A 25,041-nucleotide genomic window follows, 5' to 3' on the forward strand; every position below is an offset into this window, starting at 1 on the left:
TTCCTGTTGTGTGTGAAGAATACATAGCATTTGAAAAATGAAAAAAGACATACAAACTATGTAATCTTTCTATCACATAATCAAAGCTTGTCTTAGGGCTGACTATGATGCTGAATCTGACAACTGCTTATGTCCAGACCATAACCTCTGCCCCTATTTTTTCAGATGGCAGCTGTTGATGATTCTGCTATACCCATTTACACCTCTTCTAGGCCCATCTTTTGTTTCTTTACTTGTCCCATTACCATTTCCTTTTGCTTTGCACTATCATATCTTTTGTCATTTAATCACTCCTGCCTTCCACCCCATCACATACCTTTCCCTGCCCCTGCTTTAAAATTTGTTACATCCCTAACTTTTTCTAGTTCTGACGAAAGGTCATCAACCTGAAATGTTAACTCCGTTTCTCTCTCATAGAAACATAGAAGATAGGAGCAGGAGTAGGCCATTTGGCCCCTCGAGCCTGCTCCGCCATTCAATGCAATCATGGCTGATCATCCAATTTCGGGACCCGGTCCCAGCTTTCTCCCTATACCCCTGGATCCCTTTAGCCTTTAAGAAATATATCCAACTCCTTCTTGAATATGTTTAATGAATTGGCCTGTACTGCCTTCTGTGGTAGAGAATTCCACAGGTTCACCACTCTCTGGGTGAAGAAATTCCTCCTCATTTCTGTCCTAAATGGCCCACCCCTTATCCTTAGACTGTGACCTCTGGTTCTGGACTCCCTGACCATCGGGAACATCCTTCTTGCATCTAGTCTTTCCAGTCCTGTCAGAATTTTATAAGTTTCAATGAGATCCCCTCTCATTCTTCTAAACTCCAGCGAGTACAAGCCCAATCGTCCCAATCTCTCCTCATACGTCATTCCTGCCATCCCAGGTATCAGCCTGGTGAATCTTCGCTGAACTCCTTCCATGGCAAGAACATCCTTCTTCAGATAAGGCGACCAAAACTGCACACACTACTCAAGATGTGGTCTCACCAAGGCCCTGTGCAACTGCAGCAAGACATCCTTGTTCCTGTACTCAAACCCTCTCGCTACGAAGGCCAACATACCATTTGCCTTCTTAACCGCCTGCTGCACCTGCATGCTTACCTTCAGTGACTGGTGCACAAAGACACCCAGGTCTCGTTGCACTTCTCTTTCTCCCAATCTATTGCCATTCAGATAATCTGCCTTCCTGTTTTTGCCACCAAAGTGGATAACCTCACATTTATCCACATTACATTGCATCTGCCATGCTTCTGCCCAATCACCCAACCTGTCCAAATCATCCTGGAGTTTCTCGTCATCCTCCTCACAGCACACACCCACCCAGCTTTGTGTTGTCTGCAAATTTGGAGATATTACATCTAGTTCCCTTGTCTAGATCATTAATATATATTGTGAATAGCTGGGGTCCAAGGACCGATCCCTGCGGTACCCCACTAATCACTGCCTGCCACTTGGAAAAAGACCCGTTTATTCCAACTCTTTGCTTTCTGTCTGCCAACCAGTTCTCTATCCAAGTCAATACCTTGCCCCCATCTCCACGGATGCTGCCTGACCTGCTGAGTATTTGCAGCATTTTCTGTTTTTATTTACGTCTAGATTGTTAGGTTGTAACTAGGCTGCTACTAGAAAACTACTTAGAAATGGAATTTCTCATCTTCGGTGGATAATTACACTATGATTTTTCACTACACAAGTGTAGTACTCGTGTCTTGAATCCTTGGCAGCAACAGGAAAATTAAGTGGTTTATTTTGTGATGCATTCCCTCCATCCTGCTCAGAAATGCGTACCTTTAATGGAGTATTACTTAAAGGAATTCTCCAGAACACAAGTCTTGCAGTTAATCATTTGAAAAAACCCTGTGTAATTTTTCCACACACTCTTGAGGGGAAAACATTTTTCCATCTCTTGCTGGTGCCTTGACTGATGGCGGAGCTGAAATTCGAGCCCATGCCCCAACAATCTGAAAATGTTGACATTATTCAACTTTCATCTTTGAAAGCCTGATTTTTAAACTTTCTTTTCTTCCTTTCTCAGGAATTCTCAGCATGATAATCATTCGAACTCTCAGGAAGGACATTGCGAACTATAACCGAGAAGATGACATTGTATGTATTTTGACCAGTGATCTCAAACAGAATCTGACTTGGGAATAAGGAGGGTATTACACACACACGCGCACACACACACACGAGTTGCTGGCAGTTCCAGGAGAAAATCCCGTCTTCCTGCGACAACTGGTTCAAATATTCAGCTTGCACACCACACTCTTTTGGGGGGGGGGGGGGGGTGGAACTTGCACATCTATATAAAAGTTTTCCATCTGGTACACTGCATTTTTTTTTTTAAATTTGCTTATGGGATCTGAGCGTCGCTGGCAAGGCCAGCATTTATTGCCCATCCCTGTAGAGCAAAAAAAGTATTTAAGGCTCAAAGTAGTCCAACTGGCTTACATTCCTTAACCAATTAAAAACACAAACAGGTACTGCCTCTGATACAATTATTGCAAGTCATTTCAGCATCCATGTTGTTCCTCAAACTCTTCCACCTCCAACTATATGCCCATACAAGTAAACTTTATAACAAATGCCTACATTAACCGTTCTGAAAGCAAAAAAACAAAATTAAGCAATAAATTCACCCATCCCATTTTCTAGTAACTAAAATAACTTTCTGCCTTACTCTTCCCAAAACTTGGATTATTTACCTGGGCCTTTAGTCATGATATTTTTTGGGTCGTCTTGCAAGTGTGACCAGACCGTGCCTCTCTGCCTTCACAAACCCTGTGGCCTAGAAATTCAGTGGGCTTTGCGCCCAGTTACCGCCCAAAGAGGGCTTCTGCGCCACTTGAGTTTGCGCTGATATTCAGCGCGGCGGTAGCCGGTAGCGCTGCGCTGACACCGATGACGTCATCGGTGTGCGCAGTGCCCCGGTTCCGCCCCGACCCCCATATTTAGTTGTGGCCGCCTCTTCCGCAGCGGCCACAAACAACGATGTGAAGACGGGGCCGTCCTGCAGCCTTAGTGGGGCGAGTTAAGGCGGAGGTGCGGGCGGCCGCCTGCCCACACCTCCTTCCCCGGCTTCCTCCACCCACCCCCCCCCCCCCCCTGGCATTGCCGGCTGTTTTCCGGGAGCCCGGCACTTCTCCGTGGTGCCGGGCACATTTGCCGGCACTATCAAGCGGCGATCTCCCCGTTGCAGGCACCTCCCCCTTAAGAGAAGGAGGAAGGCCTGCAGTACCGCAGCCTGCCGCTCCGCAGCGGGTGGCGCTGCGGCACCTAGCGCGCCGAAATTCAGTTTCAGCACCCCAAGCGGGGGCGGGCACACCCTGGAATAGCGGCCGGTTTCGATTTTGGGGCGCAGAAACTGAATTTCCGACGGGCGCAACTGGCTCCGCGCGCAGCGCTAACTTCTGGGCGCTAGCCAGCTGGCGGGCCCAAAGTGAATTTCTAGCCCTGTATGTCCTACTGTGCTTTGAGCATGTGCTGTATATTTCTTGAGTTTTAATCTGGTCCATTGTAATATGCCAAACTGAATGGGGAAAACTCTGCTTTGAAAGCAGAGTGCTGTGATTTTGTTTTTGCTGTCATGATTTCTTACAGAAGATAATGGGAATGATGAACCTAATTTATTTTTTCCTGAGAACTATTTTAAGTTCCATTCCAGAACAAATCATATAATTATACAGTGCCCAACAATTAAAAGAAAATTGATCCTCTGACAAATTAAATCATTGTCCATAACTATTTAAGGGTTATTCACCATCTAAACTAAGCTATTGCAAGACTGTTTCAAGATAAAGTAGCAACAGCAACTCTGTAGACAGAGAATTGTACTTCCAGCTCTCTAAACTATCCATAAACAATGCTTCGAGATCAACTAGCTTTACTAGTGCAAAATTAACTCAAACCTACTAAGACAAACAATGGTTTGAATTTTGGCAGGGTTGGGGGGGGGGGGGTGTTTTGCTGGTATTAAAAATTGATATGGGGAAGCACTTTACATGGTGTAACATTAGATCGCCAAATAAAAACACAAAATGCTAGAAATACTCAGCAGGTCAGGCAGCATCTGTGGAGAGAGAAACAGAGTTAACGTTTCATCGTCAACCTGAAACGTTAACCTGTGGTTTTTGTTCTTGTTTCTCTTATTTTCTATATTTTTATGTGTTTTTACTCTTTCTTCCGTCTGTCTCGTATTGTCACATCTTCCATTTGTGCTGTAGAGAGAAAATCGAGGATCTGGATTTAGCAAGTTCACACAGTGATCGTTCACTTTTAGGACCTGGGTTTAGACCCAGCTGAGACACATGGGATGAATGTTTCCCCTCTGGTTATAATAATCCTTCATGTGAAATAGGTTTGGGCAGTGTCATCCTAGTTGCTAGTGGACATGTTTTCACAGCACAAAACGACCCATAATTTGCGCTAAATTTCCAGTTTTACGAGATGCCAGAGGAAGGCTGGTATGCGGGAAAAGAACGAGAAAGTACCATGCACGAACACATTCTTATGGCCCCAAAGTTGGAATTAAGGTACATCTGAGTAAAGAGACGGTTACTGTACAATGTACTTGATCTTGGGCTGCTACATTGCATGATACAAAAGTGGAAGTGTTCTATTTTTAGCACAGCCCCATTGAGTACAAAAATTATCAACAAAGTAGAGCAGAAATAACAACTTTGGATGAGATTCACATGGGAAACCAGGAAAATGACACACCGTTTCCCAAAATTCAATAGAAAATGTAAATAGAAATGAACACAAAGCTATTCTGGCTCTTTTATTTAGGAGACGGGGAAATGGTTGCCTACCTGCTTTCTTGATGCACTTGTGTTATGTATTGGCCAAAGTGGGGTGAAAATAATGTGCAACATTTTTAATCTAAGATTCATCCTCACGGGACTTTAAATTTGGTGCTTGTAGGAAGACACAATGGAAGAATCTGGTTGGAAACTGGTCCATGGTGATGTGTTCAGGCCACCTCAGTATCCCATGATTCTGAGCTCTCTCTTAGGATCTGGGATCCAATTATTCTGCATGATCCTAATTGTAATCAGTGAGTATTTGCCATCATATCTCTTCCTTCAAAATATGATCAGCTGGGATTTTCAGAGCTTTTTCTAAAGTTGCAAATGCATTCATTTTCAGTTGTTGCCATGTTGGGAATGCTATCACCATCCAGCAGAGGGGCGCTGATGACAACTGCTTGTTTCCTCTTCATGTTCATGGGGTATGTTAACTGATTTTTCAATATGCTGAATTTCAAGCACTAGATAATTTTCCTCCTTATTCAGACTCCCTGTACATAATAAACAGATTATCATGCAAATTGGGGCGCAACCATTGGATCAGCCTCTGGTATCATACAAGCACCAGACAATTGTATCTCGCTTCTCCTCTTCCCCCTCCCCCAATCTAGAGGCATGTGCACATAACATCCTTTGTTCCAAAAGTGGATCCAAGTTTTCTTTTCTCCCATCTTTAACAGTTCTACTATCAACACGGTAAGGGAAAACTATTGATATCAGCTTTCAGGTTCTGAACGTGTTCTCTAATTTTCATGTCGATAGTTGACTGGTAGGTTGGCTCATCTTCAACTTTAATTGCTGGCTTGAAAACTGACCTTGCCATGGATTCTTCCTCATTGCCGATACCCATAAGGAGTGCTTGCATTTTCTTCAGATAATTCAGTTTCTGGAATTGCATGGCCTGTGCTGAGTGCAGCAATGGTATCTGTCATGAGAAAATTCATTGTGAAGAAGTCTTTCAAAATGTGTATGGCTTCCCTCAGTACTCTAGTGGCCTAGAGTTGCAGCTGGTTGAAGAAGCATAGTTCCAGGTCAGGCCAGCTGGGAGGAAAAGACCTGTAGGACAGCACTAGTTGTGTCACATTCCACATTGAATCAGCTTGTGTCTGAATAATCTAGTTGAACTTTTTGAGGTCACGAACCAGATGGACAGGGGAGTGTCTATGGGTGTTGTCTATATAGAGTTCCGGGAGGCATTTAATAAGGTTCCGCACAAGAGATTATTAGCAAAAATTAGACTGCATGGAATTGGAGGTAACCTTAGGACATGGGTTGACAATTGGTTGAGAGACAGGGAGTAGGGATAAATGGAATGTATTCTGATTGGCAGAGTGTGACGAAGTTCCCAAGGATTTGTACTGGGACCTCTGCTTTTCAACATATATATCAATGACTTGGACGAAGGAATAGAGAGTTGTATATCCAAATTTGCATATGTCACTAAGTTACGAGGAATAGTACATTGTGTAGATGGGAGCAGGAAGTTACAAAAGGGCATACAGATTCAGTGGGCAAAACTGGCAGATGGAGCTCAACGTAAGAGTGAGTTAATCCACTTTGGATCCAAGAAAGATGAATCAGAATATTTTCTTAATTAATGGTGAGAGATTGGAAACTGGAGGAGCAAAGGGATTTGGGTGTCCAAGTACACACATCACTAAAAGCTAGTGCACAGGTACAAAAGTAATCCAAAAGGCTAACGGAATGTTGGCCTTTATCTCAACAGGGGAGAAACTTATGCTTCAGCTGTACAGAGCCTTGGTCAGAACCCATCTAGAGGATTGTGTTCAGTACTGGGCACCGCACCTCGGGAAGGATATAATTCCTTCCTGGAGGAGGGTCAGTGCAGATATACCAAAATTATACTGGGACTTAAAGCGTTAATTTATGAGGACAAGGTTGCTTAAACTTGGGTTGCATTTCCTTGAGTTTAGAAGGTTAAGGGGTGATCTAATTGAGGTGTTTGAAATGATAAAAAGATTTGATAGAGTAGGTAGAGAAAAGCTACTTCCTCTGGTCGGGCAATTCAGAACAATGAGGCACATTCTTAAAATTAGAACTAGGCCATTCAGAAGTGAAATCAGCAAGCACTTTTTTCCACACAAAAAGGGTAGTAGAAATGTGGAATTCTCTCTCAAAAGCTGTGGATGCTGGGTCAATTGAAATTGTCAAGACTGAGGTCGATAAATTTTTGTTAGGTAAGGGTATCGGGATATGGATCAAAGGCGGGTAAATGGAGCCGAGGTACAAATCGGCCTAATTGAATGGCGGATTAGGCTCGAAGCTGAATGGCCTACCTACAGGAAACTTTTTTTTTTATCCGGGACCGACGTGGTGCCGGTTCATCAATAATTCCGGATAACCGAAAGCTATAGTAAAAGATACGGAGAAATGAGAGCTCCGTATAAAGCAACAAACCCTGTTGCTTAGCAACAGGTTCAGAACAATGGCCACAAGTTCCAAGCGTCTCTGTAGCTTAGCAACAGCTGCAGCCACACCCTTGCACAGCAACAGATCGAGAAGGCAAGTACAATATGAAGTAAAACTTACCTGAACCTACTCCTGAATTTTGCCGGTTAACCGAGATTTCCGGTTATTTAGGTGCTGGTAAATCGAAAGTTTCCTGTATATTCCGATGACCTCAGCCATTGCCTCCCGTTGCTGTTCCTGCAAATACAGCAGTAAATTTTGATGTGAATGGTAGATAACATTTAAATTCTTATTAAAAACTACTGCAAGATTCATTTTGTTCTTTTACCTTGAATGTCATGTGGAGTTTATTTTACGTATGAACTGAGAATCTGTGGTGACGTCGTCCATAATTCTTAGGAAATCGATTGTGGCAACGTAGGTGGTCTAAGTAGAGACTTTACATCAGAGATACACAAATTGGCTAACAAAACATTTGCAGGAATTGAATTAAAATGTGAGGGATTCCATGCTGCCTTATTTCTCTCCCAAATTTGTAACTGTGAAATGATTAAACAGTGAGTAATTTAAAAAGTGCACTTGAGTTATTGGGTAACATTTTAAAGGGAGAAGGGGAGATATTTTTCAGAAGAATATAATCAAGGATAAAGCCATATCTTTATCTTGTCTTATTCCTTTAAGTACATTTCAGAAACGTTCAATTCACACTGACTAGTCCTTCCTCCTGTAAGTGCCAGGAAGTAAACTGTTCCTATATGTGCAAAAATTCAAGTGAAAGTTAGAAAATAATTCTTTAATCAGGGTTGTTAGAATGTGAAATTCTCTGACAAAATGTTGTAGCAGAATCTATAAATTCTTTTAAAAGGGAATTAAATAGTTGCTTGAAAAATAGTAATATTGAAGGATATGGGGAGTGAGTGGGAGAGAGAGATTAGTGTAGGTGGTAAGAGAAAAATAACAGTAGAGTTGATAAATCAAATGGCATGTTTTTGTGCTATGACATTCTATTCTTTTAAAAATCCAGAACAGTTAACAAATTAATTGCTTTCAGGAAATGGCTTTAATTGGACATTTCTCGAGACAGTGCAACTCTAATGCAGGTTGAGCGTCCCAAATCCGGAATGTTCCGGAATCTGTCAAATGTTCTGGAATCCGGACATCCTGAGGGAGGCTTACCAAAAACCGGAAATATCGCAACCTGGGCTCGGGCGTTTCCGGACTTCGGACATCATAAACACGTTCCGAAGTCTGGAAAAACCCGAAAACTGGCTCTGCTTTGGTCCCGAGGTTGCCGGATTCGAGGCGCTCAACCTGTACTCATGTACAGTAAGACCCAGTAATACAGGTTGGGAGATTGTATTTAGTAAACAGTATACCTCTAAGCTTATCCAGTCAGTCTTACGGAAAATGTGTTTCTTTTTTCAGGTTGTTTGGTGGTTATTTTGCAGGCCGATTGTACCGCACTCTAAAAGGCCATCGATGGCGGAAAGGTGCTTTTTGCGTAAGTACATCGCATCGTACACTTTTATTTGGCCAAATCTTTGGAATAATTTTGCTAGCTTAGTTGTTACTTGGGCAAATATTTTTTTGTTCAGTGTAAATTTACTTTGAAAAGTATTTTTTTTTAAAAACCATAGTTCAATTCTAATTCAGTGTATATTTCAAAGCTACTGTAAGCATGATGGTGTAGTTTTGCGAGGCTTGGCTCCTGGTGTTGAAGCTTGTTGGTGAGTTCAACAATAGAGGTAGCCTCGATTTTCTGTTGCTAGCTCAAAGCCTCACAATCACCCATTATAAGTTGATTTTCAATTGCATTCAAGTATTTAATATTTCAGGTCTTGGAAACATAGAAACATAGAAGGCAGGAGTAGGCCATTCGGCCCCTCGAGCCTGCTCTGCCATTCAATGCGATCATGGCTGATCATCCAAGATCAGTACCCGGTGTGGTAAACCACTGTATTGTATATTGCCACCTCTGGGTGGCGCTGTGTATGGAGGCATGCCTCAGCTGACTCCACCCACCACTGTGTGGGTTTCGTTCAGACTTGTTCAGTCACTCACGAAGAAGCATGGTCTCTTCTTAGCTAATAAAAGCCTTATTCATCTCTTCTTTCGACTCATCATCTCTTCTTCGACTCATCACCTTTTATGAAGTAATTGATAAGCGTATCAATTTTATTAGCTAAAAGTTAAATGGCGACACCTGAGGAGCAGCAACGGATACAGCAGACATTGCTGAGAGCCCTCAGACCACCACGCCTGGACCTCGACCCTCAAGATGTGGGTGCATCAGCCAAGTTTGAACACTGGCTGAGCTGCTTTGAATCCTTCCTCGCAATCTCACAGGTTACAGAGGAGGATCACAAACTGAAAATTTTGACCGCCCAGGTGAGCCATCAAGTATATATGCTAATCCGGGACTCTAATACGTACGTGGCGGCCCTCGAGCTACTAAAAGGGCAATATACGCGCCCAGTGAACACAATTTACGCCCGACACCTCTTGGGATCCCGCAGGCAGCAACCGGGAGAATCGGTAGGGGCATTTGCACGGGCGCTACTGGCACTCTGCAGAGACTGCGATTGTAAAGCGGTAACGGCTGTGGAGCACGCGCAGGGACTCGCCTGTGATGCCTTCGTCAGGGGCCTCCAGTCAGACCACACCCGGCAGAGACTGCTAGAAAGCAAGGAACCCGACCTGAAGACGGCCATTGCCCTTGCGCTCTCGTTAGAGGAGGCCCACCGAAACCTCGAGGCATACCCCCGTAACGGCGCCGAGACATGGCAATCGAAACCGTGGGACACGGGACCGCCGCCCCCGGCACCAACCGCTGCAGCGACCCAACCGAGACAGCAGCCTCCGGTAAGAACTGCTTCGATGCCCAGTAACCAGGCCCAAAAATGCTATTTCTGTGGCCAGTTAAAACATCCCAGAGCGCACTGCCCAGCTAAGACAGCTACCTGCTCGGGCTGCGGGAAGAAAGGCCATTACGCTAACGCCTGCAAGGGGAAGCCAGCCAGCAGCGCAGCGTGCGGGCCGTGGGAGCAGCCATCTTATCCGCCATTTTGTGTACCCCCGGCCGCATGGCATCCGCCGCCATCGTATCCAACGCACTCAACCGCCATTTCGTCACCGGAACCGACCGACCGTCTCGGCGGATGACTATAGTGACTCACTAAGCCACATACTGGCCTCCGTGACGCTGGATCAAGGCCACCCTCACCATCTATCCAGCTCCATGATGGATATCGCGGTAAACGGCCGCGCCACCAGTTGCCTGATCGACAGCGGGAGCACAGAGAGTTTCGTCCACCCCGACACGGTACGTAGCCACTCCCTCACGATTCTGCCAACGCACCATCGCATTTCTATGGCGTCCAAGTCCCAGTCAATGGACATCAGCGGCTACTGTGTGGTGACCCTGTCAGTAGGGGGCACTGAATATCAAAAATTTAAACTGCTAGTCCTGCCCCGTCTTTGCGCTGCCGTCCTGCTAGGGTTGGATTTTCAGTGCCACCTTAAGAGTGTCACACTAGCATACGGTGGACCCCTCCCCCCACTCACAGTCTGCAACCAACAACTTTTAAATCGCCCGCTGCAAACCACCTGCAGCCTTTCCACATTAAAAGTCCCCCCCCCTCCCCTGTTCGCTAACCTCACCCGCGACTGTAAACCCATCGCTACCAAAAGCAGGCGGTACAGTGCCGGGGACAGAGCTTTTATCAGCTCTGAGGTGGAGCGGCTCTTGAAGGAGGGCATTATCGAAGGTAGCACTAGCCCCTGGCGAGCCCAGGTTGTAGTCGTTAAAACCACTGCAAAACGCCGCATGGTAATCGACTACAGCCAAACCATAAACCGGTACACCCAGCTGGACGCGTACCCCCACCCTCGCATATCTGATATGGTCAATCAGATTGCGCAATACAAAGTATTCTCCACCATCGACCTTAAGTCAGCGTACCACCAGCTGCCCATCCGCCATGAGGACCGCCAGTATACTGCCTTCGAGGCAAACGGCTGCCTCTACCACTTCCTTAGGGTCCCCTTCGGCGTCACCAACGGGGTTTCGGGCAACCTTCCCCTATTTGGATAACGTCACCATCTGCGGCCACGACCAGCAGGACCACGACGTTAATCTAGCAAATTTCCTCCGTACGGCCCAACGGCTGAACCTAACGTACAATAAGGAAAAATGTATGTTTCACACCAAGCGCCTGGCCATCCTCGGCTGCGTGGTGGAGAACGGAGTCATCGGGCCCGACCCCGACAGAATGCGCCCCCTAATGGAGCTACCCCTTCCCCACTGCCAAAAAGCACTGAAGAGATGCCTGGGGTTTTTCTCCTACGCCCAGTGGGTGCCCCTCTATGCAGACAAAGCCAGGCCCCTCATCAAAGCCACCTCCTTCCCCCTGACACCAGAGGCGTGTGCAGCCTTCACTCTTATCAAGAACGATATCGCGAAGGCCGCAATGCACGCGGTGGATGAGTCCATCCCCTTCCAAGTGGAGAGCGATGCCTCCGACTTCGCCCTAGCCGCGACCCTTAACCAGGCGGGCAGACCCGTGGCCTTTTTCTCAAGGACCCTCCAGGGCCCCGAGACGAGACACTCCTCCGTCGAAAAGGAGGCCCAGGCTATTGTAGAAGCGGTGCGTCACTGGAGGCATTACCTGGCCGGGAAACGATTTACCCTGCTCACTGACCAGCGTTCAGTAGCTTTTATGTTTAATAATAAGCAGAGGGGTAAAATCAAGAACGACAAGATCTTGAGGTGGAGAATCGAACTCTCCACCTACAATTATGATATCTTGTATCGGCCAGGGAAACTCAATGAGCCCCCAGATGCCCTATCACGTGGTACATGCGCCAACGCGCAGAGTGATAGGCTGCAGTCCCTCCACAATGACCTCTGCCACCCGGGGGTCACCAGGTTTTTCCATTTTATCAAATCCCGTAACCTGCCCTACTCCATCGAGGAGGTCAGGACCATGACCAAGAGCTGCCAAATCTGCGCCGAGTGCAAACCGCACTTCTATAGGCCGGACAGAGCAAGCCTGATCAAGGCCACCCGCCCCTTCGAACGCCTGAGCGTCGATTTTAAAGGGCCCCTCCCCTCCGCTGACCGCAATGTGTACTTCCTCAACATAGTTGATGAGTACTCCCGTTTCCCCTTTGCCATCCCTTGCCCAGACATGACCAGTACCACGGTCATCAAGTGTCTGAATGACATCTTCGCTCTGTTCGGGTTCCCCAGCTATATACATAGCGACAGGGGCTCATCGTTCATGAGCGACGAACTTCGGCAGTACCTGCTAACAAGAGGTATCGCCACGAGCAGGACCACCAGTTACAACCCCCGGGGGAACGGCCAGGTGGAAAGGGAGAACGCGACGGTTTGGAAGGCAGTCCTCTTAGCACTAAAATCTAAGGGCCTTCCGACCTCCCGCTGGCAGGAGGTCCTCCCTGCAGCGCTTCACTCCATTCGGTCACTGCTTTGTACTGCCACTAATGCGACCCCTCATGAGAAAATGTTCGTTTTCCCCCGGAAGTCTACATCGGGAACCTCGCTACCGGCATGGTTGACTTCTCCTGGGCCCGTCCTACTGCGGAGGCACGTGAGGACGCATAAAACGGACCCCCTGGTCGAGCGGGTGCACCTCCTACACGCCAACCCCCAGTATGCCTGGGTGACATACCCAGACGGGCGGGAGGACACGGTCTCCATACGAGATCTCGCACCCTCGGGTACCCCTGAATTACCACCGTTATCCCCCTTACCACCGTTATCCCCCTTACCACTGTTATCCCCCACCACCCCTCCCAACCCAACCCCTGCAGACGGCATGCCAAAGCCCCAGGAATCTTCGCCAACCACCCAGACACCAGACCCGACGTCGGATGCTGCAACACCACCGCCGCCACCACGACGATCAGGACGTCAGACAAGGCCTCCTGATAGACTTAACTTGTAGTACCCTTCACCCCGCCGGACTTCACATTAAACAAGGGGTGAATGTGGTAAACCACTGTATTGTATATTGCCACCTCTGGGTGGCGCTGTGTATGGAGGCATGCCTCAGCTGACTCCACCCACCACTGTGTGGGTTTCGTTCAGACTTGTTCAGTCACTCACGAAGAAGCATGGTCTCTTCTTAGCTAATAAAAGCCTTATTCATCTCTTCTTTCGACTCATCATCTCTTCTTCGACTCATCACCTTTTATGAAGTAATTGATAAGCGTATCACCCGGTACCTGCTTTCTCCCCATACCGCTTGATCCCTTTAGCCTTAAGAAATATATCCAACTCTTTCTTGAATATATTTAATGAATTGGCCTCTACTGCCTTCTTTGGTAGAGAATTCCACAGGTTCACCACTCTGGATGAAGAAAATTCTTCCTCATTTCTGTCCTAAAAGGCCTATCCCTTATCCTTAGACTGTGACTCCTGGATTCCCTGACCATCTGGAACATCCTCCCTGCATCTAGTCTGTCCAGTCCTGCCAGAATTTTATAAGTTTCAATGAGATCCCCTCTCATTCTTCTAAACTCCAGCGAGTACAAGCCCTATCGACCCAATCTCTCCTCATACGTCATTCCTGCCATCCCAGGTATCAGCCTGGTGAATCTTCTCTGAACTCCTTCCATGGCAAGAACATCCTTCCTCAGATAAGGCGACCAAAACTGCACACAATACTCAAGATGTGGTCTCACCAAGGCCCTGTACAACTGCAGCAAGACATCCTTGTTCCTGTACTCAAACCCTCTCGCTATGAAGGCCAACATACCATTTGCCTTCTTAACCGCCTGCTGCACATGCATGCTTACCTTCAGCGACTGGTGCACAAGGACACCCAGGTCTCGTTGCACTTCTCCTTCTCCCAATCTATTGCCATTCAGATAATCTGCCTTCCTGTTTGACACCCAAGTGGATAACCTCACATTTATCCACGTTATATTGCACCTGCCATGCTTCTGCCCAATCACCCAACCTGTCCAAATCATCCTGTAGCTTTTTGGCATCCTCCTCACAGCACACGTCCACCCAGCTTTGTGTCATCTGCAAATTTGGAGATATTACATCTAGTTCCCTTGTCTAGATCATTAATATATATTGTGAATAGCTGGGGTCCAAGGACCGATCCCTGCGGTACCCAACTAGTCACTGCCTGCCACTCGGAAAAAGACCCGTTTATTCCAACTCTTTGCTTTCTATCTGCCAACCAGTTCTTTATCCAAGTCAATACCTTGCCCCCAATCCCATGTGCCTTAACTTTACACGCTAATCTCTTATGTGGGACCTTATCGAAAGCCTTCTGAAAATCCAAATACACCACATCCACTGGTTCTCCCTTATAAGAACATAAGAAGTAGGAGTGGAGTAGGCCATACGGCCCCTCGGGCCTGCTCCGCCATTCAATAGGATCATGGCTGATCCGAACCACGACTCCCGTCCACTTCCCTGCCCGCTCCCCATAACCCCTAATTCCCTTGTCAGCTCGGAAACTGTCTATCTCCATTTTAAATTTATTTAATGTCGCAGCTTCCACAGCTCTCTGAGGTAGCAAATTCCATAGATTTACTACCCTCTGAGTGAAGAAGTTTCTCCTCATCTCAGTTTTGAAAGGGCAGCCCCTTATTCTAAGATTATGCCCCCTAGTTCTAGTCTCACCCATCAGTGAAAACATCCTCCCTGCATCCACCCGATCAAGCCCCCTCACAATTTTATATGTTTCGATAAGCTCACCTCTCATTCTTCTGAATTCCAATGAGTAGAGGCCCAACCTACTCAACCTTTCCTCATAAGTCAACCCCCTCATCTCTGGAATCAACCGAGTGAACCTTCTCTGAACTGCCTCGAGAGCAAGTATATCTTTTAAATATGGAAACCAAAACTGTACGCAGTATTCCAGGTGTGGCCTCACTAGTACCCTGTATAACTGAAGCAAGACTTCCCTGCTTTTATACTCCATCCCCCTTGCAATAAAAGCCAAGATTCCATTGGCCTTCCTGATCACCTGCTGTACCTGCATATTAACCTTCTGTGTTTCATGCACCAGGACCCCCAGATCCCTTTGTACTGCAGCACTTTGCAGTTTCTCTCCATTTAGATAATAACTTGCTCTTTGATTTTTTCTGCCAAAGTGCATAACCTCACACTTTCCAACATTATATTCCATCTGCCAAATTTCTGCCCACTCACTTAGCCTGTCTATGTCCTTTTGCAGGTTTTTTATGTCCTCCTCACTCACTGCTTTCCCTCCCATCTTTGTATCGTCGGCAAACTTGGATATGTTGCACTCAGTCCCTTCCTCCAAATCGTTAATATAGATTGTAAAGAGTTGGGGTCCCAGTACTGACCCCTGCGGAACACCACTAGTCACAGATTGCCAACCCGAGAATGAACCATTTATCCCAACTCTGTTTTCTGTTAGATAGCCAATCTTCCACCCATGCCAGTATAGTACCCCCAATCCTGTGATTTTTTAACTTGTGCAGTAATCTTTTGTGTGGCACCTTGTCAAATGCCTTTTGGAAGTCCAAATACACCACATCTACTGGTTCCCCTTTATCCACCCTGTTTGTGACGTCCTCAAAGAATTCAAGCAAATTTGTCAAACATGACTTCCCCTTCATAAAACCATGCTGACTCTGTCCGATTAAATTATGCTTATCCAAATGTCCTGTTACTGCTTCCTTAATAATGGACTCCAACATTTTACCAACCACAGATGTTAGGCTAACTGGTCTATAGTTTCCAGCCTTCTGTCTACTGCCCTTTTTAAATAAGGGCATTACATTAGCAGTTTTCCAATCTGCTGGGACCTTACCTGAATCCAGGGAGTTCTGGAAAATTACCACTAATGCATCCGCAATCCCCACCACCACTTCTCTCAAGACCCTAGGATGTAAGCCATCAGATCCAGGGGATTTATCCGCCTTTAGTCCCATTATCTTACCGAGTACCACCTCCTTCGTGATTTTAATCGTGTTTAGCTCCTCCCCCCCCCCCCCCCCCTATAGCCCCCTGTTTGTCCAGTGTTGGGATATTTTTAATGTCCTCTACTGTAAAGACTGATACAAAATATTTGTTCAGCGTTTTTGCCATCTCCATGTTCCCCACGAGTAATTTCCCGGTCTCATCCTTTAAAGGACCAACATTCACTTTAGCCACCCTTTTTGTTTTTATATAACTGTAGAAACTCTTGCTATCTTTTTATATTCTTTGCTAGTTTACTTTCATAATCTATCTTCCCTTTCTTAATTAATCTTTTAGTTATTGTTTGCTGGCTTTTAAATGCTTCCCAATCTTCTATCGTCCCACTAGATTTGGCTACTTTATATGCCCTTGGTTTTCAGTCGGATACTATCCTTTATTACTTTACTTAGCCACGGATGGCTGTCTTTTCTTTTACGCCCCTTTTTCCTCAGTGGAATATATTTTTCTTGAAAGTTGTGAAATATCTCCTTGAATGTACACCACTGCTCATGTACCGTCTTACACTTTAATCTATTTTCCCAGTCCACTTTAGTCAACTCTGCTCTCATACCTTCATAGTCTCCTTTATTTAAGCTTAGTACGCTGGTTTGAGATCCAACTCTCTCACCCTCCAACTGAATTTGGAATTCAACCATGTTATGGTCACTCATTCCAAGGGGATCCTCTACTAGGACATTTTTTATTAATCCTGTCTCATTACACAGGACCAAATCTAAGATTGCCTGCCCCCTGGTTGGTTCAGTAACATACTGCTCAAGGAACCTGTCCCTAATGCACTCTATGAACTCTTCCTGAAGGCTGCCCTGCCCAATTTGATTTGTCCAGTCAATATGAAAGTTAAAATCCCCCATGATTATAGCTGTTCCCTTATTACAAGCCCCAACTATTTCCTGATTTATACTCCGACCAACAGAGTTGCAACTGTTAGGAGGCCTATAGACTACGCCCACTAGTGACTTTTTCCCCTTATTATTATTCCTTATCTCCACCCAAACTGTTTCACTATCCTGATCCTTTGACCCAATATCATTTCTCACTATTGCAGTGATTCCATCCTTTATTAACATAGCCACCCCACCCCCCTTTCCTTTCTGTCTGTCCTTCCTAATTGTCAAATACCCCTGGATGTTTAGTTCCCAGCCATGGTCACCTTGCAGCCATGTTTCTGTAATGGCCACCAGATCATACCCATGTGTAGTTATTTGTACCGTCAACTCGTCTATTTTGTTACGAATGCTGCGTGCATTTCAGATAAAGAACTTTTAAATATTTTTTGTGACAATTTATTCCTGCTTTTACCCCCTTTACTACTTTACCTTTATCTTTATATACATTCTGTTCCTTCCTGACATGCTCTGGTTTTTAATTCCTCCACTGCTACCTTGCTCTATTGCCTTCTCTGCTGACATTTTTATTTTTTGCTCTCTTGAAACCTCTTCCCCCCCCCCCCCCCCCCCACTAATTAGTTTAAAGCCCTCTCTACAGCCCTAGTTATTCGATTCGCCAGGATTCTAGTCCCAGCACTGGCCAAGTGAAGCCTGTCCCAACGGAACAGCTCTCTCCTGTCCGAGTACTGGTGCCAGTGTCCCAAGAAGCAAAACCCATTTCTCCCACACCAGTCTTTGAGCCACGCATTTAACTCTCTGATTTTATTTACCCTCGCCAAATTTGCTCGTGGCTCAGGTAATAATCCAGAGATTATTACCCTAGTGGTTCTGTGTTTTAATTTGGCCCCTAGCTGCTCATACTCCCTCAGCAGAACCTCTTTCCTTGTCCTATCTATGTCGTTGGTACCAACATGGACCACGATAACTGGATCCTCCCCCTCCCACTCCAAGTTTCTCTCCAGCCCAGAGGAGATGTCCTTAACCCTGGCACCAGGCAGGCAACGCAGCCTTCGGGACTCTTGCTCTTGGCTGCATTTTACTAGTTACATCCTCAAAAAATTCCAGTGGATTAGTCAAGCACGATTTACCTTTTGTAAATCCATGTTGACTTTGTCCGATCCTGTCACTGTTTTCCAAGTGATCTGCTATTACATCTTTTATAATGGACTCTAGCATTTTCCCCACTACCGATGTCGGGCTTACCGGTCTGTAATTCCCCGTTTTCTCTCTACCACCTTTTTTGAATAGTGGGGTAACATTAGCTACCCTCCAATCCATGGGTACTGTTCCAGATTCCATCGAATGTTGGAAGATGATCAGCAATGCATCTACTATTTCTAGGGCCACTTCCTTAAGTACCCTAGGATGTAGATTATCAGGCCCTGGGGATTTATCGGCCTTCAATCCGTTCAATTTCCCTAACACCATTTCCCTACAAATACTGATTTCATTCAGTTCCTCCCTTTCATCTGACCCTATGTTCCCCGACATTTCTGGGAGGTTATTTGTGTCCTCCTTTTTGAAGACAGAACCAAAATATGTATTTAATTGGTCTGCCATTTCTTTGTTCCCCATGATAAATTCCCCTGATTCTGACTGCAAGGGACCTACGCTTGACTTCACCAATCTTTTTCTCTTCACAGATCTATAAAAGCTTTTACAGTCAGTTTTTATGTTCCCTGCAAGCTTACACTCATTCTATTTTCCCTTTCTTAATTAATCCCTTTGTCCTCCTTTGTTGAATCCTAAACTGCTCCCAATCCTCTGGATTACTGCTTTTTCTGGCCAATTTATATGTACTCTCCTTGGATCTTATGCTATCCCTAATTTCCCTCGTTAACCATGGTTGAGTCCATTTTTTTGTGTTATTTTTATGCCAAACTGGGATGAACAAATTCTGTAGTTCATCAATGCGGTCTTTGAATGTTTGCCATTGCCTATCCACCGTTAACCCTTTGAGTGACATTCCCCAATCAATCCTACCTAATTTGCACCTCAGACCATCGTAGTTTCCTTTATTTAAATTCAGGTAAGTTGATTTTAAATTGCATTCCAGTATTTAATATTTCAGGTCTTGGAGATGTTGGGACAATTTTTTAATAGCCTGCACTGGGCATGGAGAGCCTTGCCTGCAAGGAGTGTTCCCACAATTTCCCGATATGCACTTCTGGTGTATGAGGCCTCGTGCTCAGAGTTGCATTCGGAAAATCTGCCCTATAGCACTTCAAAATGAGATTAAAGCCTTACAAAGTTGGAAAGCTTGGAGTCGCCATCGGTTTACAAGTTTAAGGTTTTGCCTTTGGGGACAACAGTTTTAGTCACTCCTGTAAGTGTTCTGAGCATCATACTTAAGAAAAATAATCGTCCGCTCATGTACGCGTGCGCGCCTCCCCCCACCCTGCACGCGCGCGCGTGCCTCACCCCCCGCCCGCGTGCCTCCCCCGCGCCCCGCCCGCGCGCACCTCCCCCCACACATATCCAGAAAGGTAGAAAGACTTCCCAACACAGGTGTTCATCGATTGCCAAACTAGGCTAACAAATTATTTAGTTGATTGGCGAACAACATCAAAGCCAGCCTATTAGCATTTTAATCACTTATCTTTTTAAAACTTCTGAATACACATTGCTTTATAAACACAGCATTTAAAAGTAACTCTCCCCCCCCCCCCCCCCGAAATCCTTTCTGTGCAAAACTTGTCATAAGTATCCCAAAATGTGTTGCTGTCTTTTAGCATCACATGCCCCGATGAGCACAAAATTTGCCCTAAAGTTTAGAAATAAAGAATTGTAATTTAACTGCAGCTCTTTTAAGAAAATGTGGGTTATGTGTAAATCTGGATAGAAATTTCACTTTATAGGAAAGTTATTCGAGTGATTGAAACAGTAAAGGTAAGCACGCAAGCTGTTTTGAGGAATTTAGTAATATTTCTGCACCATGCCCTGCAACAAAGTGTTCAGTCTTTTCTACTCTGCTTCAGTCTTAGCTAGCCAACACATAGTTAGGAATTGGATCTCAAATGCCACCAGGCACTTTGTGCAGTATTACATGTAACTTGCTCCTGGACCTTATTTACCCTGCTGCTCTGGGAAAGATGAATGCATGAAATCTATTCGACCTTTGGAAGAAAGGTCCACAGAGCCAAAGATTGGGCACTCAGCTGAGTGAAGCAGCAAATGTGTTCCACCACTGTAGTGTTGTTCTTTGCTACACTGCCTTAAAAGAAATACTGAGGTTTATTAAAGAGTTTACCACCTATCTGTATTTTACTCATCAATATTTTTTGATTTCCTCTTTATTTACAGACTGCTACTCTCTATCCTAGCATTGTATTTGGATTGTGCTTTGTCCTAAATTGTTTCATTTGGGGAAAACATTCATCAGGAGCTGTAAGTATTGATATAAACATAATTTGTTAGTAATTAGAACTATTTATTTGTAGAATAATTTAGTGAGTCACTGCTGTAATCCAGGTTGGGGAAAAAAACTGCTTATGGAAAGCTGTTTATCTTGTGGATAATCTTAAAGCATAAAAACAATATATATGCTCCTGATTTTTTGTTTTAGTTCGCTGTCATGTCCAGCAATTATGTTTCTACGCCTCCCCCACCCCCCCCCCCCCCCCCCAAACCCTGAGTTGTTGTATTGGTCCAGGTGCTGGTTTGGATGCAGAAAGGTTGGGTTGTTTTTAGCAATAATAGAAGAGTGAATTTTGGATGAATTCAGATTCTTTTTGCTACTTTAAACTCGGTATCAGTTACTGCTTTTATATTTAGACGGAGTCCAGTTTTTAGTGAAAAGCAATGTGTAGAATCATAAAGAAATATTACAGAACAGAAATAGGCCATTCATCCATTAACCCTGCACCGGTGATTTTTTTTTCCACATGAGCCATCTACTCTAATCCCACGTTCCTTGTGCTGCAAATCCTTTAGTATTCCCCCTTTTCAAGCAACTATCTTATTCAATTTTAAAATAATTTATGCACTCAGCTTCAACAATGGTTTGCAGCAGAAAATCTCACATTCTATCCTCTCTCTGTGTAAAGGAATTGTTCCTAACTCCCCTTTAAGTGTTTTTGTGATTATCTCAAATTGTCCTTGCAAGCGGTAAAGAAAGAACTTGAGGACATCCCAAAATTCTGCACAGCCAATGAAGTACAGGAAACTTTGAGCTATCCGGAAGTTGAATGTCCGGCAACTTTAATATAACGGCAGAAATCAGCAGCCGTTTTGGTTAGGTGTTTTTTTTTCTTCTAGCATTCTTTTCACAGGCGGGCTCTGGAAAGCGTCTTTGTCGCTTAGCAACAGCTTCAGAGACGCTTCCAAGCTACTGGGCCGAGTGTTTACAAGCTGTTGCTGAGCAACAGTGTTTGTGGTCAGATACTGCGATGAAAAGCTCCTATCTGATAACATTGACGCTGGTCTATCCGGAGCTTTTAAAAAACGGCAGTAGCTCGGTCCCATGGGTGCCGGATAGCGCAAAGTTTCCTGTACTTTTGAAGTGCAGTGATTGTTGTAATATAGGGAAATGCAGCAGCCAAATTGTGCACAGCAAGGTACCGCAGACAGCAATGAAATAAATAATTTTCTGTTTGAGGGAATGAATGTTGGCCAGGACACGCCTGCTCTTTGAATAGTGACATAGGATCTTGCGTCCACCTGGGAAGGCAGACAGAACTTAGTTTAACGTCTCATTGGAAAGGCTGACAGTGCAGCGCTCTTATAGTACTGCACTGAAGTGTCACCCTAAATTATGTGCTCATGTCTCTGAGTGGGCTTTGACTCTGTGACCTTCTGACTCAGATGAGATTATAACTGCTGAGCCATGGCTGACACCCAAGCAATAGAATTTTTAACATTACCATCACCACTGCTGAAAGAAAGAGTGTGAGGAGCGGAATTGAGACGACAAATTTGTTGTACTATCTGTGAACACAACTTTGTCATTCCAATAAAATCTCAAACTCTGGATTCCTTTCAAAAATGGATATAATGGGACTTTTGTCCTTGAGTACAAAATAAGTAACAATCCTGAGGTATGAAATACATTGTAACAAAATGCTTGCTGTGATTTTGAAGATATTCAGAGGAGTGTACTACATTTTTAGATATGGCTTGAATTTGTGCTATGACCTTTTAACCCTACCTTTGATTTCTCAGAAAGCAGTAAAATCAGCTCAGATGTTTCACAGTCTCCCTATTGGATGTTGAAGTGAAACTTTAATTGCTGAATTGCAGTAACAGGGCCATAGTATAGTTTTACAAGCTCAAGCTTTACATAGAGAACCTTATAAACTAGTTTTTTTTCTTTTTAAACACTACTGGACAAACACTTTCGGATTTCTAAAACCATCTCTACAGTTTTTTGAAGGAAGTTTATAAACTTTTTAGCTAACTGTTATCATTCTGCTTTTGTGTATTTAAAGGTTCCTTTTCCTACTATGTTGGCCCTTCTCTGCATGTGGTTTGGCATCTCCCTTCCTTTAGTATACCTTGGCTATTATTTTGGCTTTCGAAAGCAACCATATGACAACCCTGTGCGCACCAATCAAATACCACGTCAGGTCCCTGAACAGAGATGGTACATGAACAAATTTGTTGGGTAAGTTGCAGATTATTAGTACAAATTTGAGGTATTGTGAAGTTCTGTAACAGTTATGTCTACCATTTAACTTTCTACAATCAGAAATTATTTCATTTATCATGTTTTTATGCTGAATTATTTTGGACAAAATTTAATTTGATTGAAATTGGACTACATCATAGAATCATAAAAACTTACAGTACAGAAGAAGGCCATTCGGCCCATCGTGTCTGCAAGCTGAAAAAGAGCTATCCAGCCTAATCCCACTTTCGCGCTCTTGATCTGTAGCCTTGTAGGTTACGCTAGCTGTGGCCTAACTAGTCTTGCACAAGGCTTACAAACTTACTGCTTTTAGTTATCATGGTGGAGGGCATCCTGTGTACTTGAGGGTGTTTGCTTAGGATTGTTTAAGCAAATGTGTGAAACATGCACAAATAAAAGCCTTACTTGCAGGGTATCTCACCAACATGCTAAAAGAAAAAAAGCCTTTGGTGCAGCATACCCATAAGATATTGGGTCCATGCTGGCATTTCATAGTAACATAGGAGTAGGCCATTTGGTCCCTTGAGCCTGTTCAATCATTCAATTAGATCATGGCTGATCTATACCACAACTCCCTTTACCTGCCGTTGCTCCATATCCCTTGATATCCTTATCTAACAAAAATCTTTATCAATTTTAGTCTGAAAATGTAATTGTCCCAGCATTCAGAGCCTTTTGAGGCAGAGTTTCAGATTTCCACTATCCTTTGTGTGAAAAATTGCTTACTTATTTCACTTCTAAATGGTCTAGCTGTAATTTTAAGATTATGCCCCCTTGCTTGGAATTCCTTCACAAGAGGGGCAAATGGTTTTTCTGTATGGGATCCAAGAGAAAGTGGCAAGTTGGATCCAAAATTGGCCTCAGTGGCAGGAAGCCAAGGGTAATGGTCGACGGGTGGTTTTGTGACTGGAAGGCTGTTCCCAGTGGGGTTCCGCAGGGATCAGTAATAGGTCCCTTGCTTTTTGTGGTACGTATCAATGATTTAGACTTCAATGTAGGGGACATGATTAAGCAGTTTGCAGATGATACAAAAATTGGCTGTGTGGTTGACGGTGAGGAAGATAGCTATAGACTGCAGGACGATATTGAGGACTGGTCAGGCGGGCAGAAAAGTGGCAAATGGAATTCAATCCGGAGAAGTGTGAGGTAATGCATTTGGGGAAGGCTAACAAGGCAAGGAAATACACAATAAATGATAAAATACTGAAGTGTAGAGGAACAGAGGGACCTTGTAGGCATGTCCACAGATCCCTGAAGGTAGCAGGACAGGTACATAAGGTGGTTAAGAAGCCATACGGGATACTTTTCTTTATTAGCCAGGCATAGAATATAAGAGCAGGGAGGTAATGCTTGAACTGTATAAAACACTAGTTAGGCCACAGCTAGAATACTGTGTATAGTTCAGGTCACCACATTACAGGAAAGATGTGATTGCACTAGAGAAGGTACAGAGGCGATCTACAAGGATGTTGCTAGGTCTGGAGAATTTTAGCTATGAGAAAAGATTGGATAGGCTGCGATTGTTTTCTTTGGAACCTCAGAGGCCGAGAGGAGACTTGATTGAGGTGTATAAAATTATGAGGGGCATAGATAGAGTGGATAGGAAGGACCTATTTCCCTTAGCAGAGGTGTCAATAACCAGGGGGCATAGATTTAAAGTAATTGGTAGAAGGCGTAGCGGAGAACTTTTTTCACCCAGAGAGAGGTGGGGGTCTGGAACTCCCTGCTTGAAAGGGTGCTAGAGGCAGAAACCCTCATTTGCTTTTAAAAAGTACTTGGATATGCACTTAGTGCTGTAACCTACAAGGCTACGGACCAAGAGCTGGAAAGTGGGATTAGGCTGGATAGCTCTTTTTCGGCCGGCACAGACACGATGGGCCGAATGACTTCCTTCTGTGCCGTAAAATTCTATGTACCCTATTGAATCTCTCTCTCATTTTAATCACTTTGATTAGATCACCTCAACTTTCTAAACTCAAAGGAATACAAACCAACTTTATGCAACCTGTCCTGACGATTAATCCCTTTAAGCCCTGGTATCATTCTGGTGAATCTGTGTTGTACCCCCTCCATGACCAATTTATCTTTTATGAAGTTTGGGGCCCAAAACTGAACACAGTGAACCTGATGGTGTCTGGCCAAGGTTCTGTGCAACTGAAACATCACTTTCTCACATTTGTGTTCCAACCCCCTTGAGATTAAGGCCTACATTCCATTAGCCTTTTTGATTACTTTTTTGCACCTGTGCACGAGGTCACCTAAATCCCTTCGCTGCTCCACAGCTCCTAGTCTCTCAC

The 25,041-nt window shown here is 44.6% G+C and overlaps 1 protein-coding gene across 1 annotated transcript in view; it reads left to right on the forward strand.

Moving 5' to 3' along the window:
* The window catches only part of tm9sf4 (transmembrane 9 superfamily protein member 4), a 55,037-nt gene that overhangs the window by 23,996 nt on the left and 6,000 nt on the right, over positions 1–25,041 (forward strand). Inside the window, exons 9-14 of the mRNA XM_086005516.1 lie at positions 2,034–2,104; positions 4,922–5,054; positions 5,147–5,228; positions 8,662–8,737; positions 20,422–20,505; positions 22,545–22,720. Of these exons, the coding sequence (XP_085861642.1) occupies positions 2,034–2,104; positions 4,922–5,054; positions 5,147–5,228; positions 8,662–8,737; positions 20,422–20,505; positions 22,545–22,720 (622 nt within the window). The remainder of the gene's footprint in view (positions 1–2,033; positions 2,105–4,921; positions 5,055–5,146; positions 5,229–8,661; positions 8,738–20,421; positions 20,506–22,544; positions 22,721–25,041) is intronic.

The sequence above is a fragment of the Somniosus microcephalus genome, chromosome 13, assembly GCF_052327205.1.
Source record: "Somniosus microcephalus isolate GS21.2 chromosome 13, FLI_Smic_1.0, whole genome shotgun sequence".
In the NCBI taxonomy this organism is placed as follows: domain Eukaryota; kingdom Metazoa; phylum Chordata; class Chondrichthyes; order Squaliformes; family Somniosidae; genus Somniosus; species Somniosus microcephalus.